This window comes from Furipterus horrens, unplaced genomic scaffold, assembly GCF_987537825.1.
Source record: "Furipterus horrens unplaced genomic scaffold, mFurHor1.1.pri manual_scaffold_3, whole genome shotgun sequence".
NCBI lineage: Eukaryota > Metazoa > Chordata > Mammalia > Chiroptera > Furipteridae > Furipterus > Furipterus horrens.
The window spans coordinates 139,676,870-139,702,578 of record NW_028327173.1 but is presented as its reverse complement, the minus strand read 5'-3'; the positions used below and the strand labels follow the sequence as shown (position 1 = coordinate 139,702,578).

The 25,709-nt window shown below is 38.6% G+C and overlaps 1 protein-coding gene across 1 annotated transcript; it reads left to right on the top strand.

Moving 5' to 3' along the window:
• The first annotated feature begins 1,620 nt into the window (after positions 1-1,620).
• Positions 1,621-2,628, top strand: LOC150016182 (olfactory receptor 11H4). The gene has a single exon (XM_090268330.1). The coding sequence runs from the start codon at positions 1,621-1,623 to the stop codon at positions 2,626-2,628; it is 1,008 nt and encodes a 335-aa protein (XP_090124456.1).
• Positions 2,629-25,709: the final 23,081 nt, after the last annotated feature.

Here is a 25,709-nt window from a genome sequence, read left to right as displayed (position 1 = left end):
TTTTCTTTTTGTTCTGGCTGCTTATTTCTTTTGTTTCAAATTATTGATTTGAATCCAGCTTCCTTCCCTTCACTGTTGGTTTCCTGTATATTTTTCTTTATTTCACTTTGTGCATCCCTCATTTCTTTCTTTCTTTCTTTCTTTCTTTCTTTCTTTCTTTCTTTCTTTCTTTCTTTCTTTCTTTCTTTCATTTGCCATACTTTCTGAGTTCTCTGAGCATCCTTATATCCAGTGTTTTGAACTCTGCATCTGATACATTGGCGATCTCCATTTTGTTTAGTTATTTTTCTGGGGCTTTGTTCTGTTCTTTCATTTAAGCCATATTTATTTGCTTCCTCAAACTGTCAGCTTCCCTGTGTTTGTTTCTGTGTATGGTTAGAGCTGTTCTACTCTCTGTGTTAGTAGCATGGCCTATGTAGCAAAGGCACCTGTAAATTGTGTGGGGCAGAACCTTAGGTAACTGCCAGGGCAGAGCTACACATTTAACCACTTTGTGGCTCTGTTTGTGGTAAGGGGCTCAAAAAGGGGACAATGCCACTGCCTGACTTCTGGCAATTTGCCCAGCATTCACCCCACTTCCAGTCACTTCACCCACTTCCCCTATGCGACTGGCACTCTTCCAGTTGCTGCTCTGTTTGTGTACCTTCTAAGACCACACAGGCCCTTTAAGATACAAAAATCTGACAGTTTCTTCTGCCACCCCAATCACCACTGGTTTTTACAGCCAGAGGTAATGGGGATTTATCTTCCTGGTGCTGAATCCTGGGCTGTGTGGCCTGGCCTGGGGCTGGGATCACTCATTCTCAGATTATTTCCCCCAATTTTTATCCACCACACATGAATGTGGGACCATCTGTTTCACTGCCATTGCCACTTATCCAAGCCACACTGTCCCTCTGCTTGGCCTCTGCTACTGCACCCTTCCTACCTATCTGGATTAATGTGGTTTCTTTAAATCCTTGGTTGTTGGACTTCCATAAAGCTCAATTTCCAATGTTTCTGATTATTTGTTTTTGAGATCTGGTTGTAATTCTTTCTATGGTTTCATGAGGAGGTAAATCATGTCTACTTATGCCTCCATCTTGACTGAAAGTCTAGAGTGATTTTAAAATGAAAATCTTTAAAGCAAAATTGCTTTGAGTCTTGAGTGTTATGATATTTGTGACAATTCAGGTGATTAGACTATCCTGAAAAACCTAGTGTCCTGAAGTAAGTTTTATACGCATGTGTAATTCAACTAATTCTGTTTGGTTGCCAAAGGTTTAACCCAATATCACACCAGCTGTCCTCAAAATATATGTCATCTTTTTTTTTGAACCATGTAAGCTGAATAAGAGATAGTGGATGAGTTTGTGCATGAAACTGCTTAGTCAACTTTAGGAACCAAACCAAAGTCAGAAAAGGTCTTCTCAAGGATCAAAGCAAAAAAGAAATAAATGTATCTGGTTATACCACTGGTGTGGAAAATTCTTGCTGTATTTGGATTCTAGAAAAATAATACTGAGATTTAGAACCACAATCAGTTCAGAACAAGGTGGGATTTATTCCCACGTGGTCTCAAAATATCTTTATTTTTTTTTTTTGCAGAGTTTACTTCTTTTCTCATAAAGTTCTCGAGACATGTACGAAGCAAAGCAACCCAAATTTACACTCACGTCTTTTTTCTTTTTAGACTTGAGACCCGTGAACAGGTCAGCAACATACATTGTGACTGAGTTTGTTCTCCTTGGATTCCCTGGTTGCTGGGAGATACAGATTTTCCTCTTCTCATTGTTTTTGGTGATTTATATTTTGACCTTGCTGGGGAATGGAGCCGTTATCTGTGCAGTGAGATGCGACCCACGACTACACACCCCCATGTACTTTCTGCTGGGGAACTTTGCCTTCCTTGAGATCTGGTATGTTTCCTCCACTGTTCCTAACATGCTAACCAACATTCTCTCCAAAACCAAGGCTATCTCATTTTCTGGTTGCTTCCTCCAGTTTTATTTCTTCTTTTCCCTTGGCACAACAGAATGTCTCTTTCTGGCAGTAATGGCTTATGATCGGTACCTGGCCATCTGCCACCCGCTGCACTACCCCACCATCATGACTTGGAAGTTCTGTGGAATGCTGGTGTCTCTATGCTGGCTCATTGGATTTCTCGGCTACCCAATCCCCATTTTCTTCATCTCCCAACTCCCCTTCTGTGCATCCAATATCATTGATCACTTCCTGTGTGACATGGACCCACTGATGGCTTTGTCCTGTGCTCCAGCCCCTATTACTGAATTTATTTTCTATACTCAGAGCTCCCTTGTCCTTTTTCTCACTATTATGTATATTCTTCGATCCTATGTTCTGTTGCTCAGAGCTGTTTTTCAGATCCCTTCTGCAGCTGGCCAGAAAAAGGCCTTTTCTACCTGTGGTTCTCATTTAGCTGTGGTGTCTCTTTTCTATGGGACTGTCATGGTAATGTATGTGAGCCCTACATATGGCATCCCTACTTTGATGCAGAAGATCCTCACGCTGGTATATTCAATAATGACTCCTCTCTTTAATCCCCTGATTTATAGTCTTCGTAATAAGGACATGAAACTTGCGCTGAGAAATGTCCTGTTCAGAGTGAGAATTAGTCAAAATTCATGAGCCAAAAAGTGTCTTACTTCCAAGTTCTAATAAATAATAAAGTGGAGATGTATAAGTTCCTTCAGTGGCCTTTTAGTCCTCACTCTGAAGACTTAAATACCTATGCTGACTACAAAAGCCTTGATCCACTGGAATGCAACATGCTGTGAAATTTTTTAAGGCTGTCTTTATTGGAATGATAAAATAGGATTCTTATATGTGAGAAGTTAGACTTTTGTGAAAGATTTATCATCTGTTTTAGGACAAGTCTAATGACCTTTACCAAGTACAGGTATTCCCCACTACTCAAAAGTAGAGTGTTCCTATGAAACCTTTCTTAAGGTGATGTGGTATACAGGGAAGAGGCAATTACCATTAATTTAAAAGCAAAAATCTCCTTTGGATTTATTTTAGTTTGCAAAAACAGGTATTAATATAGGTCTGTCATAAAAGTGAAATGGCATAATGCGAACTTTTGAAAAGCAAGGGATAGCTGTCGTTAAAGGTGCAGTGACTTTTTAAAAAACAGTTTTATTTAGGTATGATTGATATACAAAAAGGCTGCATATATTTAACGTATATTAAAGGTGTAGTGATTTTAAGTAGCCATGAGACCTTTCTATAATCTTTAACAGCCATTCATTTCTCATACCTAGTCTAGCAATTAAAATAAAACTTGGATACATGCTAAATAATAATGTCAAAGTTGCTTTTAACAGTTCTGTTATTACATGTGCCACATTGCAGTGTAATTTCTTTATTTACATGTACTTCCCCTGAGGGGAAATTGCCTTTTTCATTTCTAGATCCCCAACACACAATGACAAGGAGGACTGCAGCTGTTGGCAGCTGGGACCCAGCCTGTCATTATCTGTAGGTCTTGGTGTCCCCAGGAACGCCTGGCACTCACAACCAGACCATGGTGTAATCCTGTGGAACATAAGCACTTTCACAGAACACCAGCATCAAACAAGCCTCCCTGTGACTGTGATGGATCAAGACAAAAAAGACAGCTCTATAATCATGTCTGAGTATAGATAAAATCAAAAACACTATCACAACTACCAAAAAAATGACCAAACATCCCCCTCTTTAGAATAATATGAGTGACTGCTGCCTCTTTATCAAGTTTGGCTTTAGCCCAACAGTCTTCTAGGTAAAAATTAAGAAACCCAATTATAGAATTTTCTCTCACTTTCTGACAGCATCCAGAGAAAACCTATATTTCCTTAAATTCTCCGAAGAGTTGACTAACACAAGCCCAAATCATAGAATAAATCTTTTCTAGTCCTGACTGGTAAGGCTCAGTGGATTTGGTGTTGTTCTGTAAACCAAAATGTTGCCAGTTGGATTCCCAGTCAGGGCACATGCCTGAGTTGCAGGCCCAGTTGCCAGCTAGGGCACATTCAAGAGGCAACCAATGTTTCTCTCTCACACTGATGTTTCTCTCCCTTTTTCTCTCTCTTTCCCTCTCTCTAAAAATAAATAAATAAAATCTTTCAATAAATAATTCCTAACATCTTCCTACTGAGATGCCCCACGTTCCTCATGGCATATGTTCTTCATTGCAAAAAGACAATAAACCCATCTTTATTCAACTACAGATGTGTTCCCAATGGTCTATGCATGGTTAGGAATCAATAGAAGTATTGGGTTGGCCAAAAAGTCCATATGATTTTTTCTGTAAAAGACACAATTTTCATTTTCACCAGTAACTTTATTGATTTGGGTATATTGAGTATGCCAGCTATCTCCCACATGGTATAACATTGATTGTTCCCAATTAATGTCTTGATTTGATCTCTAACACCCTTAACTGGTCTACCCAACTGTGGAGTATTATCCAGTGAAAAATCTCCAGCACAAAACTTTGGAAACTACTTTTGACATGTTTGATCAGTGATAGCACCTTCTCCATACCCTGCACAAATCATGTTTTGCATTTCTTGAAATAATAAAGTATAATATGTGGAAAATGTTGCATATTTTCTTCCATCTTCAATATTAAAATAGCTGCACAAAAATTGATGTTTGTTTTTTAATTCACACTGATCTGACAGCTGTCACAATACAATCTAACAAAATTATTTCAAATGAAGTTAAAGACAACAAATCACTACTAGAGCCATCTTACAGAAAAAAAAACAATGTAATAATTAGCATACAGTAAGATCTCAAAATGTTTGTTAACTACTTTTATCTCAATGTTTTTACTTAAAAAAATAATGCATATTTGTTGTAACAGAGTCAAGCAATAAAGAATTATATAAAGATGATGGATTTCTCAACTTCACTCACATACTCATCAATTGCTCGCTCTGCTCCTCAGAGTCAACGTAACTAAATTCCTGTCTGGCCTTCAACACCTTTCATAAAATGATCCTATTAAACCTCTTTTGGTTTTTTATCACTTCCCAATATGAACTCTCAACTCTAGTCAGGCCAGTCACTTAACCACTCCACTCTATCATCTCCGCACCTTTGCTTAGGGTGTTTTTTAAACCTTGAGAGCGCCTCACCTCATCTACTGCTAGGCAATTTAAGAAAAATAATTAACACTTGCATTCTTAGGGCCTTATTTTGTAAAGTGAGTATACAGTATTCCCTCACTTATCGTGGATATTACGATAGGTGAAAATCCGCGAAGTAGGAACCTTACGTTTATTTTAGTATTTATATATTTTTAAGGCTTTATAAACCCTTCCCACACAGTGATAAACCATTCCCAATCCCTTATTAACCTTTCCCACTCCCTTATTTACCTTTTCCACACTTTTATAAGCACTGCTTATGTTCTTAAACATATTCTACACTCTTAAACCTACGTAACTTTAACAACATACATATACAGTACCAGAAAATCCTGCTGTATAGCGAAAAAAAGTGATAAATTATTATTTATAATATTTTTTAAAATCCCACAATACAGTGAGGACACAATAAGTGAACTGTGATATAGAGAGGGACTACTGTATAATTTATATCTTGTAACCATTTCATAAAGATTAAATGAACCCTTGGTTGCTGTGGCTCAGTGGATTGAGCGTTGGCCTTTGAACCAAGTGTTGCTCTTTCGATTCCCAGTCAGGGCACATGACTAGGTTGCGCGTCAATTCCCCAAAGGTCCCCAGTTGGGGGCGCGAGTGAGAGGCAACCACACAGTAATGTTTCTCTCCCTCTCTTTCTCCTTTCCTCTCTCTCTAAAAATAAATAAATAAACAAACAATAAATAAATAAAATAAAAGTTTTAAAAAAGATTAAATGAAACAATTTGTGTAAGGATTGTATCACAGGAAAAGACACATTGGAGGTTCTCAGCACCTTTGTTCCTGAATCCTTCCTATCTTTCAAATGTGATTGTGATACTTTGTGAGTTATTCTATCAGATTTTCACTATGCTCATGCAAACTGTTGTTGCCAAATAAAACATACACTTAAGTATATGTAAATAATGCTTTAAAGTAAAAACTCTGCACCATTTGACATCTTGTTATAAATTTTAATATTGTGCAAATTTTTTCTTAGAATATAAAAATTATAATTATTTCCCACAAAAATCTATAGGAATGCCTCCAAATTCCATCAATTTTTTTCCCACTGTGTCAGGCAAACATCATTTTCTTGGTGTACCATTGCCTTAAAGAGCAGAAACTCTGTTCAGTCAATATTCTCTATAATGCGTTGGGGGAATTAAATTACTCTAAATCACTTCCTCCTCAAGAATTGTGCTTGAAGATGAAAATATTTATAGCTTTAAAACTTTATGAACTCATGGGAGATTGATTCTTCAGCAATACAGCTTGTCACAATTCTGCTGACTCTTTTCTCTCCTCAGTTCTCCAAACATACCATCCTCAGGCAGCCATCTCTATCCTTCATAATAGCGCACACTACAACCACCACCTCAATGCCCTCCTCAGTTTAATAAGCTGTTTTTCTCATATTTTTAAATAACATTTTCTGGCATTTTGAGGTTTGACTTTGGCTGCTTATTTCTTCCTAGGCACTTGGAAAAGAATTAATATTAAGATAAACTACTACACTGATTATATCCTTGTACATGAGCAACCAGACATCCAAGAGATTAAAAGGCTGGATTAACATGGTTTTATCTTCAATTACACATTTTTCTATAAAACAGGCAAGTCTAAATATCAAATATATGAAAGACTACATTTACAAATTAAATCTAAATATCTAATGAGAATTGGGCACCATACGTACTAATCTTAACTATTAGACTTTTAGTCCTTAGTGCATTGTCTTTTGGGGGTTTAAATAAGAACACATAATTTCTTTCACTTTCTTACTTTGATATAAGAACACCACAAAACAGTCCAATATAAGTGTCAAAAAAAAAAAAAAAAAAACCCATACTTGGAGATTCAGATTTAAGCCCAGGCTTCCCATTAACTAGCTGTATCATCTTATTCATCTTAAAACTCTCATACTGCTATATCCAGTACTAAAGTAGGTAATCACTAGTTATAAATTTTATCAGGAACCAAGTCTTGTAGGAACCAGTGAAGAAATGAAAGAGGTCTCCTCTTTGCTTGCCAACTTATAAATTGGGCTACAGCAACAGGCAAGTAAATAAAAGAAAGTGTATAGTCCTCCCTCCTAGTTGTTCAACCACCTGGCAGGCAAAGAAGAAATGTCTGGGCCATGGAAAAAGCACAAAGAGAAGCAAAGCTAGGCAGGGCTAAAAGATTGGTAGGCTTTAGACCCACACAGATTCCTTATCTCCTGACCACACTGGTAAACGATGCACTCTCCCATCTAGTGGAGCCATGCCCTAAAATCTCAGTACCTTGGATATACTTCTACATTCATCTGATGGGATTCTTGTATACTCTCTTCTACAGACTTCCAGCTCTGAGAAAAATTAAGCAGGACATGTAGCCATTTTATTTACCTTCTCTATTAATGTAAACATGTAAAATACATGGAAAATGTGAAAACCTGATATTCTAAATCTAAGGTAAGCAAGAATAGAAAATCATGTGTTCTGAGAATTGTAAGCAACAACAGAATAATGTTTATTCATCTGACATTTGTCGTGTACTATAATTAGACACCATGTTAGAGTTAGGAAGACATTTTTAAAAACCATATAACCTCACTTATAACTAGAATCTAATGAACAAAATAAACCAATGAGAAAAATAGAACCAGACACGTGGAAACATGAAACAGACTGACAGCTGTAGGAGGGAAGGATGGATGGGGGAATGGTGGAAGAAAGAGGAAGGTACTAGTCAAGGGACATGTATGAATGACACGTGGACATAGGCAACGAATTGACTATGGGGAGAAGGGTGGGAGTGGGCCAAAGGGGGAAAAATGGGATAACTGTAATAGAATAAACAATAAAAAATAGATAAAATTAAAAAAATAAAAACAAAGGGACTTCCAGCCAAGATGGAGGCATAGACAAACCACTGCATCTCTCTCCACCACTAAGAAGGAATACAACTACCTCAAAACTAGAAACAACCAGAAGTTCCAGAAAATCAAAGTGCATAGCAGTCCAGCAAACAAAGATATAAAGAAGAAATACTCATCCAGACAGGTAGGAGGGGTGTAGCTGGGGCAGAGAGGAAGCGGTGTGGTGGTGGCAGCAATAGGCTAGCAGAAAGAGCAGTCACATGTTTTAAGAAGTTGGGAGGGACACCTGGGGAGTTTTCCCAGCTCCTAACCAGACTGTGCAGCTCACAGTCTCAGCACCGGGGGAAATCAAGCCTCATTGTTTCTGACTGTGAAAACCTGTAGGGGTTGGGGTGGAAGCAGAAACTGCCGGTCTCTCAGCAGAGTCCACTTGTTTAAAGGGCCCCCACAGTCCTAAAACATCCACAGACCCACCCACTCTGGGAACGATGGCCATGGCAACAGCTAGAGGGGCGCCAGTCCCATACAGAAGTGGGAGAAGTGCCTGGAAAAGTGGCATTGTTCCCTCTCAGACCCCTCCCCCACATACAGTGCCACAACATGGTGAAACAGGTTGCCCTTTATCGACAAATTCCTAAGGCTCTGCCCCTTACAAAATAACAGGAGCAGCAGCTCTACCTAAGACACAGAGGCAAACAAACACAGGAGCCTGTCAAGATGAGGAGAGAGAGAAGTATGGCACAAAATAGGGAACAGATCAAGGTTCCAGTGGGAAAACTAAGTGATGAAGAGATAGCCAACCTAATAGGTGCAGAATTCAAAACACTGGTGATAAAGATGCTCACAGGCTTGACAGATATGCTTGAATACAGCAAACACATAAGAGAAGAAGTGAAGGCTATGCTAAGTGAAACGAAGAAGAATCCACACATAACCAATGGTGAAGGAACAAAAACTGGGGTTCAGATCAATGATATGGAACATAAGGAAGAAAAAAACAGTCAACCAATACAGAATGAGGAAACAAGAACTGAAAAAAAATGAGAAGAGGCTTGGGAACCACTGGGACAACTTTGAATGTGCCAACATCTGAATCGTGGGGGTGCCAGAAGGAGAAGAGGAAGAGCAAGAAATTGAAAACTTATGTGAAAAGATAATGGAGGAAAACTTCCCAGATTTGGCAAAGGAAATAGACATACTAGTCCAGGAAGCATGGAGAGTCCCGGGCAAGCTGGACCCAGAGGGGACCACACCAAAACACATCATGATTAAAATGCCAAAGGTAAAAGATAAAGAGAGAACCTAAAAGCAGCAAGAAAGAACTGGAGAGTTGCCTACAAAGGGGTGTCTATATGACTATCAGCTGATTTCTCAGAGGACACTTTGCAGGCAAGAAGGGACTGGCAAGCAGTATTCAATGTGATGAAAAGCAACCTACATCCAATATTACTCTATCCAGCAAAGCTATCATTTAGAATGGAAGGGCAGATAAAGGGCTTCCCAGACAAGGTAAAGCTAAAAGAGTTCACCATCACCAAGCCATTTTTTATGAAATGTCAAAGGGACTTACTTAAGAAAAAGAAGATCAAATGCTATGAACACTAAAATGACAACAAACTCACAACTATCAACAACTGAATCTAAAAAAATACAAACAAAATTCAACTAAGCAAACCAGAATAGGAACAGAATCATAGGCATGAGGATCATTTGGAGGGTTATCAGCTGGGAGGAGGGAGGGGGAGAAATGGGGAAATGGTGCAAGGATTAAGAAGCATAATTGGTAGGTACAAAATAGACAGGGGAAAGTTAAAAATAATATAGGAAAGGGTAAAGCCAAAGAACTTATATTCACGACCCATGGACATGAACTAAGTGGGGGTGGGATTACTGGAGGAAAGAGGGGTATTGGCCAGAGGGGAGCAAAGGGGAAAAAATTAGAACTACTATAACAACATAATCAATAAAATATACTTAAAAAATAAAAATAAAAAGATGTATTTTATACTTACAAGAGATCATGATCTTTTGGGAGATATTTATAATAATTTAAAAATCACTCATATATTACATAATAATAAATATATGTATACATATGGTTGCTTTATCTAGAATGCAGATTTCAATGAGCACATGAAACTGCAGAGATTTCTCTGTCTTTCTTGGTCTTCGCCCAAGACATAGGCCTGTAACTGATTTTATCTTTAGGCTAATGATCACCCCATTATTTAGTAAGAAGGTCATAATTCAATCCTCAAACAATTGTTTTCTGTCCTGGACTTTGACCTTGGCCTTGGCCTGGCCAAAGAATATTGGTAATAAGGCACTCAAAGTCAAGCCTACTGCATTGCTTCTCCAAGGGTGAACTAGTACCAGGACAATATACTTTAGTAGTATCCCTTTGTCCCAAAAGAAGTCTCACAAATGTGCTTTTGTATGCTAGAAGGAGATATATTGACTCTATATCAAGCTTTAAAATCATACTAAAAAATATGTCTAAATGTTATTTAAAATATATAACCCAAGAGGCCAACCTGAAAATATTACAAATTCTATGATTCCAACTATGGAATACTCTGAAAAAAGGAAAAACTATGAAGATAGTGAAAACACCAGTGGTTGGTTTGTGACAGCATGGATGTAACTAGAAGGTATTATGCTAACTGAAGTAAGTCAAATGGAGAAAAACAAATACCATATGACTTCACTTACATGTGGAATCTAAAGAACAAAATCAATGAACAAACAAAATAGAGAGAGACTCATAGATATAGAGAGCAGACTGATAGTTGCCAGAGAAGAGGGGGATCAGGGGCTGGATGAAAATGTAAAGGCAATAAAAACTACAAATCGGTAGTTACAAAATAGTCATGGAGATATACAATATAGCATAGGGAATGCTGTCAATGATATTGTAATAATTATGTATCAGAAGGACCACTCTGTAAAGTATATGACTATCTAACGACTATGCTGTACACTTGAAAGTCGTCGGCGGCGGCAGCCGTCCGTCTCGAGAGACAATGGTGTAGCTTCTTAAGAGTCTATCTGCACCGCCAAGAATGGTTGTGCAGTCCGACTCGGGAGTGACACGGTATCTGTCTCCTCCCGTGTTGAATCGACATCTTGCGATGACGCTGGAGTGTCCTCTCCAGTGGAGCTGAAGCTACAGAGCCTGGGCAGGGTGATATGGAGGGTCTGCTGTTGCCCATGCAGCAGACCCCCCCTCTCTTTGCAGCTGAAGGATCCAAGGGAAAGATGGAGTCAATACAGCTTGGCTTCAGGTGCGCCGCAGGAGTTGCCGGTGTTGACTACAACGTCAAGCCGCCTTAGGGACTCCGGCTCCGGATTTTCTGTCGGGGTTTACTCCCTTAGCCTTTCCCCTGAAGAGGTATGCCGCAAGGCAGCGGAGGTTTTTTGGAATCAGAGTTTTCCTTCTCTGATGTGCCCTGACTGGAAGATCGAACCAGCGACACTTAGCTCGCAGGCCGACGCTAAATCCACTGAGCCAAACCAGTCAGGGTTACACTTGAAAGTAATACAAAATAATACTGAATGTAACCTGTAATTGAAAAATAAAATTTAAAAAAGAATCTATAGACATTAATTAATTAGTTAATTCATTAATTAATTAGAACATCAGCTTTGACTAGTGTGGCTCAGTTGGTTTGGGTGTCATTCTGCAAAGTGAAAGGTTGGTGCTTCGATCCTTGGCCAGGGCATGTTCCTGGGTTGCAAGTTTGTCCCTGGCCAGAGTGCTTACAGAAGGCAACTAGTTGATGTTTCTGTCTCACATCAATGTTTCTCTCCCTCTCTTTCTCCCTCCCTTCCCTCTCTAAAAATAAATAATAGAAATAAAATCTTAAAAAATAAAATAAGAATAATAAATCAGTGGTTTCCAGGGGCTAGAAGAAAAGGGAAGGATGAATAGGTGGGGTACAGAGTTTTAAGGTACTGAAACTGCTCTGAATAACATTATAGAACAACTAAAGGAGACAGACAAAGGCAGTAGATCCCTGGAAGTCTCCAACAGGCTGCCTAGGCCCAGACCGGTACAGGATGTGACGCCACCAGGGGCAGATCCAGGAAGTGCAGATCATTCTAAGAAGCACCAACAAACAATAGGAGTCACAAAAATGGGGAGAGAGAGAAACAACCCCCCATCAAAAGGAAAGGTAGAATCCCCAGAAAGAGTGCTAAATGAAATAGAGGGGAGCCAACTATCAGATATGGAATTGAAAGCATGGATTATGTAGAAGCTCAATGAGCTCAGCAGAAACTACAAAGAACTCCAGGGAAACTACAAGGAACTGCAGAAGAACTACAAGGAACTTGTTGAGAATTACACCAGTATGAAAAAAGACATAGAAGCTATCGGTAAGAGCCAGGAGGAAATGAAGAATACGATTTCTGAATTGAAGAACACAGTAGAAGGAATTAAAAGCAGGCTAGAGGAAGCAGAAGATCGGATCAGCGAGCTGGAGGACAACGTAGACAAAAACTCCCAGAGAGTGCAACAAAATGAAAAAAGACTGAACAAGACTGAAGAGGCTCTAAGACAGCTGCAGGACAACATGAAACGTAATAATATCCATATCATAGGAATTCCAGAAGGAGAAGAAGAAGAGCAAGGGATAGAAAACCTCTTTGAAAAACTAATGACAGAAAATTCCCTAACATGAGGAGAGAAAGAAAGAGTCACGCAAGTCCAGGAAGCATAAAGCGTCCCAATGAAGATGAACCCCAACAGGCACACTTCAAGACACATCATAATTAAAATGGCAACATTCAAAGACAAAGAGAGAATCATAAAAACAGCAAGAGAGAAACAACTAATAACATACAAGGGAGCTCCAATAAGGCTATCATCAGATTTCTAAGCAGAAACACTACAAGCCAGAAGGGAATGGCAAAAAATATTCCAAGCAATGAAAAACAAAGGCCTACAACCAAGAATACTCTACCCAGCAAGGCTCTCATTCAAAATGAAAGGTGAAATAAGGAGATTCCATGACAAAAGAAGGCTAAAAGAATACATCTCCACCAAACCAGCATTGCAAGAGATGCTGAGGGTCTGCTTTAAGAAGATGAAGAGACAGAGAGAGACAGAGGAACACGAGTACAAAGGGGGAAAATGACAATGAATAAGTACTGAAAGAAAGAAGGAAGTTCTACCATTTGCAACAACATGGATGGAACTAGAGAGAATTATGCTTAGCGAAATAAGCCAGGCAACAAAAGAAAATTACCTTATGCTATCACCTGTTAAAGGAAACTAATGAACAACACAAACAAATGAGCAAAATTGAACCAGAGGTATGTAAATGAGGAATAAACTAACAGTAACAAAGGGGGAGATGGGAGGGAGAGAAGTGGTAAGAAGGGGAAGGGTCTAGTGAAAGAACATGTATAAATGACCCATGGACATGGACAACTGGGTGGGGACTGAATGTGGGAGAAGGGAGGGACAGGGTGCAGAGAAGCAAGAGGGGGAAAAAAGTGAGACAACTGTAATGGAAAAACAAACAGAAAAATTTTTAGTGGGGGGAAAAAATAAAAATATAAAGAATAGAAATGCAAGTTCAGTGAGTATTAGAAGGACAAGGATTTTCCTTCACACTGTATATATTTTCTCCCTATCTGATCCCTCCAGAATTTGGCATTCTAAAGAAGTAAGTAATGACGTAAGTTTCTTTGCATAAAACTAATAAGACCAGTTGTTAATAACGATTTTTTTGACTAAGACTTTGACTGGAATGTCATGCCTAAAGGAGACATGATTGGGCTCTGGTTGTTACCAAAAAGCCCTGAGCAACTGGGACTGACTTTCAAAGGTAATAAAAGTCCACGAGATAAAAGTCCTGGTACCTTGGATGGATGAGCGGTCCATAGCAATCTTTCCAGGGAAGGAACGAAGGTTGTTTTCCTGAAAGATGGCTAGAAGGGACCTTAAGGCACAATGGAAAACCAGGAGGACCTGGAAGAGACAGGTGTTTACAAGCAAGGCTGAATGCCAGGTATGTGGCTCAACTTCTGTGCCCTGAAGGGCAGACTGAAGGTAACCCTAAATGTTCCTTGTGTAAGTTCCAGCAAAGCAGAACTAAAGATCATAAGTGATCATTTGCTGCTCTTGTTGTGTTTATGCAAATGAACAGGATAAATTAAAAATGAACTTAATGCAGTCCCTTTAATGACAAGGAGGGTAATCTTAGGGAGAAAAATCAAGATTCAAGGAAGATCACAATGCCCAGTGGTAGACTATAAAGTAGTGCCGCTAACCGTCTTTAAAGTTTCTTTTCATTTAAAATTTGTTTTCATTTGAAAGTTAAACTATGTCTGTGGCATTATCAAAGATGTTTAATTTACAGGCGAGAAGAATGTCAAATGCCTTGCAACTGGATGTCTTTCCGATAAGACAGTCCTACAGATTTAGAGACTTGTATGTGGGTTATGTTACATAAATTAACATGTGTTTTCTGTTTTCAAAGGGCATAAGCCTACGATCTCATTACCTGAGTGATTGTCTGTACATATAGGCCTCACTTAATCCTGTCTGCATTGCTGCCTCCTGAGACTCAATGGTTTGGCTGAACTAAGTGGCTGGGTTGGTGAAGAACAGGGTGGTCTGTGGGCTTCACTTCAAAACTGGTTTCTCTTTTCTATCCTAATGGCTTGGACAGAAAGAGCCCAGAGGCCTGAGAGGGGGGAAACCTAAAATATTTCCCTCAGTCCAAACTAAGTATAATGGGCAAAAGGGTTTTGGACAGGTGAGATGTACCTGGCATACCTTCCTCCAAAGAAGCCCTTCTTTTCCCTAGTGTGGGACATTGAAAAATTAATACCTGTCTTTTGTCATCTAGTGGTTACGGATTGAATGATGTCCTTTAACCCTGTTGCCCCCAGAATACAACAAGGATGCCAGCCTGTTAAACCAAGCATGCCGTTGTCCAGAGACAGCCAACCAACCTGGAGTCTGCACGATCCTTCCCCTTGTGGGCAGGCCACCCTCCCCTCCACACCCCCACTCTTATTAGGGATTTCTTGACCCAAGGGTAGGTAGGACGACGACCATGTCCAGCTTGAAGCAGCTAGAGGAGCTCGAGACCTTCGTCCATTGTCCTTTATAAGATTGTAAAGGGTCTTAAGTCTGAGAGGGAGGGATTGTTATTTTTTATTGTTAAAATATTTAACTAATTAATTATTTTTTAAAAAAAGAAGAAGAATATATGAAAGGGTGAGCCATGGGCATGGACTTGGGGAGGGGATTGTCGGGGAAGAGGGGTGCTGGGTGGAGGGGAGCAAAGGGGAAAAAATTGGAACTATTGTAACAATATAATCAATAAAATATACTTAAAAGAAAAAAAAAATGAACCCTAATGTAAACTATGGACTTTGGGTGATGATGTGTTAATGTAAGTTCATTGATTGTAACAAATGTACCTCTGATGTAGGATGTAGACATTACGTGTCCCTGTGAAGGAAGAATGTATATATGGGAACTCTCTGTACTTTCCATTCAATTTTGATGTGACCCTAAAACTTCTCTTTAAAAAAAGTCCATTTAAGGAATATTTTAAAATGTAACCTAATAATGATTATTGACCAAAACTGTACAGCCAGTTTCCTCTCCTTTGGGCAGACAAAGCAAGTTTCCCATGAGGCTTCTTGGTAATAGAGAAGCTGCCTGTGGAACAAAATATCGAGGCTCACATTCCTCCAACGATGTTTTTTCATCTACATGCTTCTCCATCATCCCCTAGGCCTATTTTGGACACCTCAGCCAGATGTCTTCTTCTCCCCTCTCTGCTAGCAGGAACAAAATGCTTCAGGCCAAGCAGTAGTTGGCAAAGTCTAGAAGTTGGCACCCTTCAAGATGTGTCTGTGAAAGCAACACCCAAAGGATCCCTATCCCCAAGGCCTAATTCAAAGTCAAAGTTGTTTTAACAGATAAGAAAAGAAAGTTGAAGAAACAGAGTCGTAGCAGAAGGACCTGGGGTCCCCAGGTGCCAGTTCAGAACTCTGCAGCAACTCTACCTTGGCTGATTAGAGTGAGTGTGGAAAGTCCCAGAGAGCAAATTAGAAAAGGAAGTCAGGATGACAAGAGGGGAGAAATTATTCCAGCAACTACCAATTAAAAGTGATTCCAGCACCAAGGGACCATGACTCAAACTGTTGCATCAGCCAGGTTCCAATACCAACTCCCTAAACATGAGGAGGGAGCAAAGAGGAGAGGGAGGAGGGGAGGCAAAGGTGTCTCACATTCTGAAAAGCTTCCACCTCTTATCCCCAGTGCACACATACCTTACAATTAAGGCACAAGTGGTATCTCTTGGTTATTCATTTAGAAAACCCAAGAGCATGCCATGAGAGACAGGACCTGTAGGCTGGGAAACTCACCCAATAGTTAGGCTACTGACACAACAGCCCTGCTACCAATTCAGAATTCTCTTGTCAAATCAGACTGCATGTGACTCATTGTCCTTGTGAAGAACAATTCTACTTCCATGACTACCCTCCCCTCTGTCCTGTACTTGTAAATATCTGCTGATTTTCAAAGCATGTTCATAAGCACTACTTCATCGGTTGTCACAAAATCCCTGTGGGTTTTGTCAGGTATGTATTATTTCCATCTAGGATTTAAAATAAGTTCAGGCTGAAGTTCAAGAAATTTGCCTAAGATCACACAGACAGTATTGTTTGTATATATTTTTAAATAGTTTATTTATTTATTTTTAGAGAGAGGGGAAGGTAGGGAGACAGAGAGGGAGAGAAACATTGATGTGGGAGAGAAACATCATCGGGTGCCTCTTGCATACCCCCAACCAGGGACCTGGCCTGCAACCCAGGCATGTGCCCTGACCAGGAATCGAACTGGTGACCTTTCAGTTCACAGGCTGGCGCTCAATCCACTGAGCCACACCAGCCAGGGTTGTTTGTATATTTTTAGATGATCTGCCACTATGCTTATATATACTCAGAATATCTCTGGAAGAAAAGAAAATGGAATGCACACTAATTACAAGGGAACCAGGGGTCAGGAGTGGAAATGAAGCTGCCTTTTCACTTCTTTTGTAACTTTTTGATTTTACATTATTGTGTATCCAACTTCCTGAAATCAAATGATAAAGGAAGTTATAATTAGGAAGCAGAAAACCACAATCCAATTCTTCCCACTGTATAATATAATGCTGCCTCCCTTGTTGGGTAAAAGGCCAAAGTAGTTTTCTTTCTCCTGTATCTTCCCACTTATTTCCCAGTTCATCATCCCATCCACATATACGCACACATTCTATGAGAACTTTCCCATGATTGCCTGCTCAGTGCAAATCTGTCAGGAATTGTGTGCTGAAAACCAATGAAGTATAGAGAAATTGAAAATATGATTCTGATTTATATATATTCTGATTTTTCATTTGAAAAAATACAGCATTTTTATTCAAACACTTTAAGAGCATAGAAAAATAAGCTAGCACTACAGCATAAAGGATCAAGATTAGAAAGGAAAGGCCAAGAAAACTCTCAATACTAGGGACTATGCTTTCCCAATACTCAACAGGATGGTGAGTCACTGACAGAAGGGAAATGATTTCCTTTCCTGGATATCAAGGGTGACTTCTTGGCCTGAATCCCTCCAGAAGAAAAGAGAAGGGATATATGACACAATGGGAAATGCAGCTACACATCTAGAGTTAAAATATATAAAATTAAATTGATACAGTATTGGAAGAAATTCTCTCTCACGTCACTTTCAATACTGATACTCTGTGATTCTACAAATCATAGATGTAGATAGATCAGTAAATAGAGAAAGTACTGACAGAATACTGACACCAAGGGCAGTCATTACTGTGGACTATAATAGACTACCATGGGAACAACATAAATATTCTTTTAAAGTTCATTCATTAATTCCATGTAAATTTATTGTGCATGTGTCAGGTACCAAGTTAGGATCTAAGACCTCAAAGATTAGTACCTTCAATAAGGTCATACCCTAAGGGAACTAGCAAATATTTAAAAGACAATGTCATAGGTAGTCTTAGAGACAGACATCACAACCTACTTTGAGTATGCTCAGGAAGGTTACTCAAAAGAGGTAACATTTGAGCTAAATCTCAAAGGACAGTTAGGAGCTCTTAGGAGTGAGGGCAACACATTTCAAGCAGAAGGAAAAACATGTGCAAAAGTACTGAGATATGAAACAGCATGGAACTTTCTAGATATTAAAAATATGTGACTCAGTTGGTTGGGCATCATTCTGCAAAGTGAAGGGTCGCTGGTTCAATTCCATTCAGGGCACGTGCCTGGGTTGTGGGTTCGTCCCATAGTCAGGGCCCAATGCAAGAAATAACCAATTGATGTTTCTCTCCCTCTCTTTCTTCCTGCCTTCTTCTCCCTCTAAAAATAAATAAATAAAATCTTTAAAAGAAAAATATGTTGAGGTTGCCATGAATTAGGATTACAAGAGGGCAAAAATGAGGTAAAATAGATAAGCAAACCAGCACATGAAGGCCATGGCCCACGTGAAGGAGTTTCTTACCAGAATTATAGAATTGTTAAATGTTTTTAAACAAGGAAATAAAATGATCACATTTGTGTTTGGGAAAGTTGAAAATGTTAGCAACACTCCCCATTTCTGAAACAGCAGAAAGACACATTAGTATTAATGGATAACAGCACAGCTCCAGAGTGGGATGACTGGATTCAAATTCCAGTTCTAATAATTCTGTCATAACTGAGTGCTGTCCTGCTTGTCTCTCTGCCTGTCTTATACCACATGTAGGATAGATGTTAATTCATTTAATTCTCACAACAATCCTACAAGGTAAGTAGTGGTATTAGGTCCATCTTACAGATGGGGACACAGCATCTAAGATAAGGAACTTGCCCAGAGCCTGTAAAGCAGAGTTAACAGTTAAGATTTCAAATCCTGGCTCTGCTACTTACTAGTGTTTAAACTTGGACAATACTAATATTATGATTATTATTATTAAAAAGTAAAAAAATGATGAAAGGAATATTTCAATGATAGAGGAAAAAGGATAACATTGTAACAGGCAAGAAATGCTAAACTACTGAACTAAGACAATATGAATGGAAAGAAAATAAATGAAGAGATATTTAGGAGATATGAACAATATATCCAATGACAGGGTTAAGTACTGAAAATGAAGACTTGTCAGAGGTGACTTCGAGTTTCCTGGCTTGGATAACTGAATACATGTTGCTGTTAGCTGCTAATATCAAGAAAACAGAGGTGGTTGCTAGAGATAATGAGTTTTATTTCAGAATGTTGGATTTAAATAGTCTATAGCACACACAGCTTAGTAAACTGGTAACAATTTATCATGAATGCTAAGGAAAAAGATCTGGAAATGCAGATTTAGGAAACTGGTACTTAGTTTGGTAGTTGAACACAAGGGCTGAATGAAATGGTCCAAGGAAATTATTTTGAGAAAGAAAAGCAGCAGACCATGAGCAGAACTCCTAAGGCCACCATGAGGAAGAAGTGTCCATTTAGGAAGTAGGACTCAAGATTCTAACTTCTCCACTAGGGCTATGATCACCTTATCAACAGATCAGAAACAGTTTATGTTTTGGCACTTACCTCGGTTCACTGTGTTCAACACCCTGCCATTCCTCCCTTCAGTTCTTCCCCTAATCACTGTAACTAGGCCTCTTTCCTCCACCACTGTAGAACCCAGTTTTAACCCTCAACTTCCTTTCTACTCTTGGGAATATTCTCCTAGAAGTTCTGTGTCACATTTGTACTGTGTCATCCTGCTAAGCTGGGACTACATTTCCAAGAATCCTCTTCCCTGTACAGTCTAGTTTAGAATTAGCCAAAAAAATGAATTTTCACAAGACCTGGAAATAAATCAGTAGCCATTAAGCTGAAGGTCATTGTGGTCAGAGGTGGTGACAGGTGCCAACAAGGTCCAGCTTGTCCTCATTGTCCTCCACTCTGGCTCTTCTCCCCCACTCCCTTCCCTTTCTCCTTCTTTATCCTCACCTCAGGATATGCTTTCTGATTTTAGAGAGGGGAAGGAAACATTGATCAGTTGCCTCTGGCATGCACCCCAAATGAGGACTGAACCCGCAACCCAGGCATGTGCCCTGACTGAGAATCGAACCAGCAACCTGTTTACAGGAGGATGCTCCTACTGAACCACACTAGCCAGGGCTGTTGGCTCTTCTTTACTGTGGACCTCGCTGGTCAACAGTGGTTGCAGCCCCACCACAGACACTTGGCAGCAGACCCACGTGAGGCTGTGTTTACACAGAGGCATGGCCTCCCATGGCCCTCCCTCTGCAGTCCCCTTCAGTGGTTGAATGTGCTTGGCTTCTCAGATTGACTGGCTGCTGACCTCCTGGACTTTCACTCCCCTAGCCCCTGTGACAATTGCATAAGGTCTAATTTATATAATAAATCCCTTGTCCCATAATTCATAAAGATTCTGCTCCCCTGATTGAGCCATGCCTGACATATTCCTTCCTGTCTCCTAATTCTGACCTCCATGCCTCATGTTCTGATAAAGAATAGCACGATTTCCAGTGTTTATCTGAAAGGCAAGAGACCATGCTGACCTACAAGAGGACAACCTCCAGAGCAGGAGCCTTGTTTCATAGGTTCTTCAAATCAATGGGATAATTTCAAAATCATTATTATTCTGCATACAAGGTGTCAACACCCTCTATATTAGACTAATATATCCTATTTTCCTAACCTACCAACTATCAAGTCAGTTAGCCATTTGTTGTTGGTGAGTCAGTCAATGTCTAACACTCACAGATGTATATGATAATGTCTAGAACTCAAAGATGAGTATAAATTAGTATCTGCCCTGGCTGGTGTTGCTCAGTGGATTGAGCGCCAGCCTGTGAACCAAAAGGTCACTGGTTCAATTCCCAGTCAGGGCACATGCCGGGGCTATGGGCCAGATGCCTGGTTGGGGGTATGCAAGAGGCACCCGATTGATGTTTCTCTCCCACATCAATGTTTCTCTCCCTCTCTTTCTCTCTCCCTTCCCCTCCCTCTGAAAATAAATAAATAAATCATTTCAAAAAAAAATTTAGTATCTGTCCTTAAGGAATTCAAACCATATAATCAAGTAATTAGAATATAATAAATGTGTGCCATATACTATAGAATATACAGTGCTATATCATGTTCTAAACAATATCTCACTAAATTTTTTTCCTTAATACAGTTTCCTCCACCTTGGATTCCCTTGTTTACATTTCACATCAAACTCAGAAGTAGCTAACAAGTATTTTATTTAAAAATGCTCAACATCACAAATAATGGAATGCAAATTTTAAACAATGAAGTGTCAAGTTCTCTATCAGATATAAAAACTATATCCCAGTTCATGAATAGGCAGTCCTTATAAGAGCTGGGAAGGAGAAAAGAAAAGATATTATGAAGATAAAAATAAAAGCTAATGAAATAGGGAAAAAACATACAAAAGATAAGGGTCAAAGCCAAGTTCTTTAAGGACTTTATAATAGATAAATGGCTGAAAGAAAAGAGATAAGGCACAAATAAAATATTATCAGTAGAGAAAAAGGAAACAAAAATAATGCTACCACAGAGAATAAAAAAATTAAAAACATACTACAAATAATTTAGGAGAGCAATTTGAAAATTTAAGTGAAATGAATAAATTACTAAAAAAATACAAACTATCAAAACTGAATCAAGTGAAAGCTTGCATAATGCAATCCAATAAACAATGAAGAATTTAAATCTGAGCCCTGGCTGCTGTGCCTCAGTGGTTTGAGCATCAGCCTGCGAGCCAAGTGTCGCTATTCAATTCCCAGTCAGGGCACATGACTAGGTTGCACGTCAGGTCCCCAGTTGGGGGCGTGAATGAGAGGCTCCCCAGTTGGGGGCGTGAATGAGAGGCAACCACACAGTGATGTTTCGCTCCCTCTCTTTCTCCTTTCCCCTCTCTAAAAAGTAAAATAAATAAACAAATTAATTAACTAAAAAAAAAATTAAATCTGTAGTTAAGCTTTCCATAAAGAAAATGCCAGGAGCTGATGACTTTATTGGCAAGTTCTACCAAGAAGATAAATTAATTTTATATAACTTTTCAAATAAACACATAAAGGAAATACCCTTTACTCATTGTATGAGGGTAGCATAACTTGTATACCAAACCAGAGTAGATTAAAAAATTAAAAGTACAGACTCATAAACTAGTATCACTTATAACCCATAGATATAAAATCCAAGTATTACACAAGTGAATCCAACCATGTGTAAAAATATATATATATCCTAACCAAGTAAGGTTTGTACCAATGATGCAAATTTGGTTTATTAATCAAAAGTTGAGTGCTCTAATTCATCACATTATCAAATTAAAGAGGAAAACTCATTTGCCATTTAAATTAATGCAGAAATAGCATTAGGTAAAATTTAATACCTTTTCATGATAAAAATTCAAAACAGGCTTGGAATGTAAGAGCATGTGTATGTAAAAACTATACAATAATCTTATTTAATATTGAAAATATTTCCATTAAGTACAGGAATAAGACAAGGATACTCTCTATCATCACTTGTATTCAGAATAGCAGAGATCCTAACAAGTACAGAAAACAAAATACAAGAGGATTGAAAAGGAAGAAGACACAAAATAGTCAAAGAAATCAACAAATTATTAGAATGAGAGCTCCAAAAGGTAACAGATACAAAAATGTAAATAGCCAATTGTATTTATAGTCCCATGAACAGTTATCAAATGTAATCTTTAAAATTATACTATTTACAATAGCATCAAACACTATAAAGTATCTGGGAATAAATCTAGAAAAAGATATATAGTTGCATTAAAATACATTGAAGAAAATCTAAATAAATGAAACAATCATGGATAAGAAGATTCAAAGTTGTAAAGATGACTGCTCTTCCTAAACTGATCTATAAATTGAATATAACCCCAATCAAAATTCCAGTTTTTCATAAAAATTTGCAAGCTAAATTGAAAATGTAAATGAGCTACTTGTTAAGAATGACATGAAAGAAACTTGTCTGATCAGATACTGACTTTTTATAGAACTATAAGACAATGTGGTACTGGCACAGAAATAAACAGACCAGAATAAATGAGAATAGGGAACTGAGAAACAGCCCTATATATATATGAAAAGTTGGTTTAAGACACACTGGGCTTTAAAGATCAGCGGTTAAGAATGGACTCTTTAATAAAAGGTGCTAGGTCAATTAACTTAGGCATTATGAAAAAAATGATATACCTATACTATAACATGAAGAAAAGTCATGATGAAAGAAAAGAACAAAATGATAAAAATTCAAAAAACAAGAGGGGCAATGTCTTCATGACTTCAGGATAGAGGACTTCTTAAAACATGAATAACGCTAACTATAAAAGAAGAGATTGCAAACTCAGTAACATTGAATTTAAAAACTATATTCACCAAAAGACCCAATTCAGAAAGTAATAAGACAAGCTAAAAACTGTTAGATGTTTGCAGCACATAAAATGACAAAAGATTAGTACAGGAGGACACATAAATAAGTCCTACAAATCAATCTGAATTCCAATACAGTGTGGACAACGGCACAAATAGTTGCTTCAACCATGAGGAAGTATTAGTGGCTTGTAAATATATGAAAAGATGGTCTAGCCCAATTACAGTGAGAAAAATGCAAATTAAGGTCATAGGAAATATCGTTCTAACCTTCTGTATCTGCAACCCCTTAAAAGTAAGACATGAAACATAGAATAGGATAAGGAGCATTGGGAAGACTCATCCACGGATAATAGAGACATAAATTGGTACAGTCACTTTGGAAATGTTTGGCATTTCTCAAAAAAATTAAGCATGTATATATTCTATAACCCTGCAATCCCATACTTGTGCCAATGTTCTCAAACAGTGGTTCTCACACATTAGTGTGCACCAGAATCAACAGGAGGGTTTGTTAAACATACATTGCTGGACTCTAACCTTAAAGAGTTTCTAATTCAGGGATTGGGGGCTAAAATCTGCATTTCTAAGAAGTTCCAGCCCTGGTTGGTGTGGCTCAGTGGATTGAGCATCAGCCTGCAAACCAAAGGGTCGCCAGTTTGATTCTCAGTCAGGGCACATGCCTGGGTTGTGGGCCAGGTCCCCAGTTGGGGGGGGCGTGTGAGAGGCAACCACACATTGATGTTTCTCTTCCTCTCTTCCTCCCTCCCTCCCCCTCTCTCTAAAAATAAATAAAATCTTTTTTTTTAAGTTCCAAATGTATGTTTAAAAAAAAGAGAGAGAAGTTCCAGGTAGTGCTAATGCTCTGAAAACATCACTATAAAAGTAACTCTTGTACTTACTTACACATCAGGACATGAACAGAATATTAATAATGTATTGCCTTGATAGGAAAAATGAAAAACAAAACCCAAATATCCTTTAACTACAGGATGACTATAAAGAGATATTACACAGCTATGAAAACAAATGAGTTCATGAAGAGGCACACAGGGCTTCTAAGATACTAGTAATGTTCTAGGTTTTAAATGAGGTAGACATTTTCACAGGTATTTTAATTACTCTTTCAACTGTACATACATACTTCGCGTACCCATTTGTTCATATATTTCATCACAAAATCATTTAAGTTGTGCTTCTACCACCTACTGGCTGTTTTTCTATCGCCTGGCCCAACAGACACGTCAAAATATCTCAGGAGTTGAGTAAAAAGGGAACAGTTATTGGATCTCATCTCTCTACTGACTAATGGCACACATCACCCCCATACACACACACACACACACACCAGTTGCTTTAAACCACTTCTCAAGATATTTTGTACCCCCTCAAGCTCCTTATCATTCTTCCAAGACTGCAGTCCTCAAAATCAACCACCAGAACTGAATACCAGGCTCCACCTGTGGTCTGACAGGCAGTGTATTAAAAACCATTGCTGGCTACCAGATTCACAGCATAGTCTAAATAAAGTGTGTTTTTGCAACAATATCATACTGGTTACTTATACTGACTTTATGTTATCTACTAAAACTCCCAGTGCATTTTGATACATGGTGTTAAAGATATACCTCATAAAAAATGGCCTTTTGGACCAAAAGAATGGACTTAATTTTATCCTTGATTCTGTCCTTATACCTTCTTTAGATAGGAGTTTTCTTATTCTATCTTCATTATGAGGAGTCCAATGAATTTTACATTCTTTATCAATTGAATGAGTCATCAATGATAATACAAATCACTAATCAAGAGCTGAACAGGAATAAAATTAAAAAGTCTCTCTTCCAAGTTAATATGTATCCAATAATGTACCATTCAGTTGGCTATTAATCTTCTCTCACATTTTCCCACCTTTCCACAAGGGTATTAAAAGAAACTGTTCTAAAACTAGCACCTAAAAAAACGGGGTTATCTAGCTCTCTCTGACTTTTCAGTCTAGTCACATTATTAGAAGAGTGTCATCTGGCCCATGATGATGACCACCCCTAGGGATGACAGAACGGGAAATAGAAGGAAGCTGGTTCCCAGTGACTTTGTGGAGCTGCCACTCTGCCCTGGGCTGCCTACTGCCAGAACTCTCAACTGGAAGAGAAATAAACTATTTTTGTATAAAGGGAAAAAAGGTGGTGGGGTATTACTCTCATCTATTGAAGTGATCCTAAAAACCAAGAATCCAAGCCTGGAGAGAATGAAGCAGGCCAAACAACACAGTA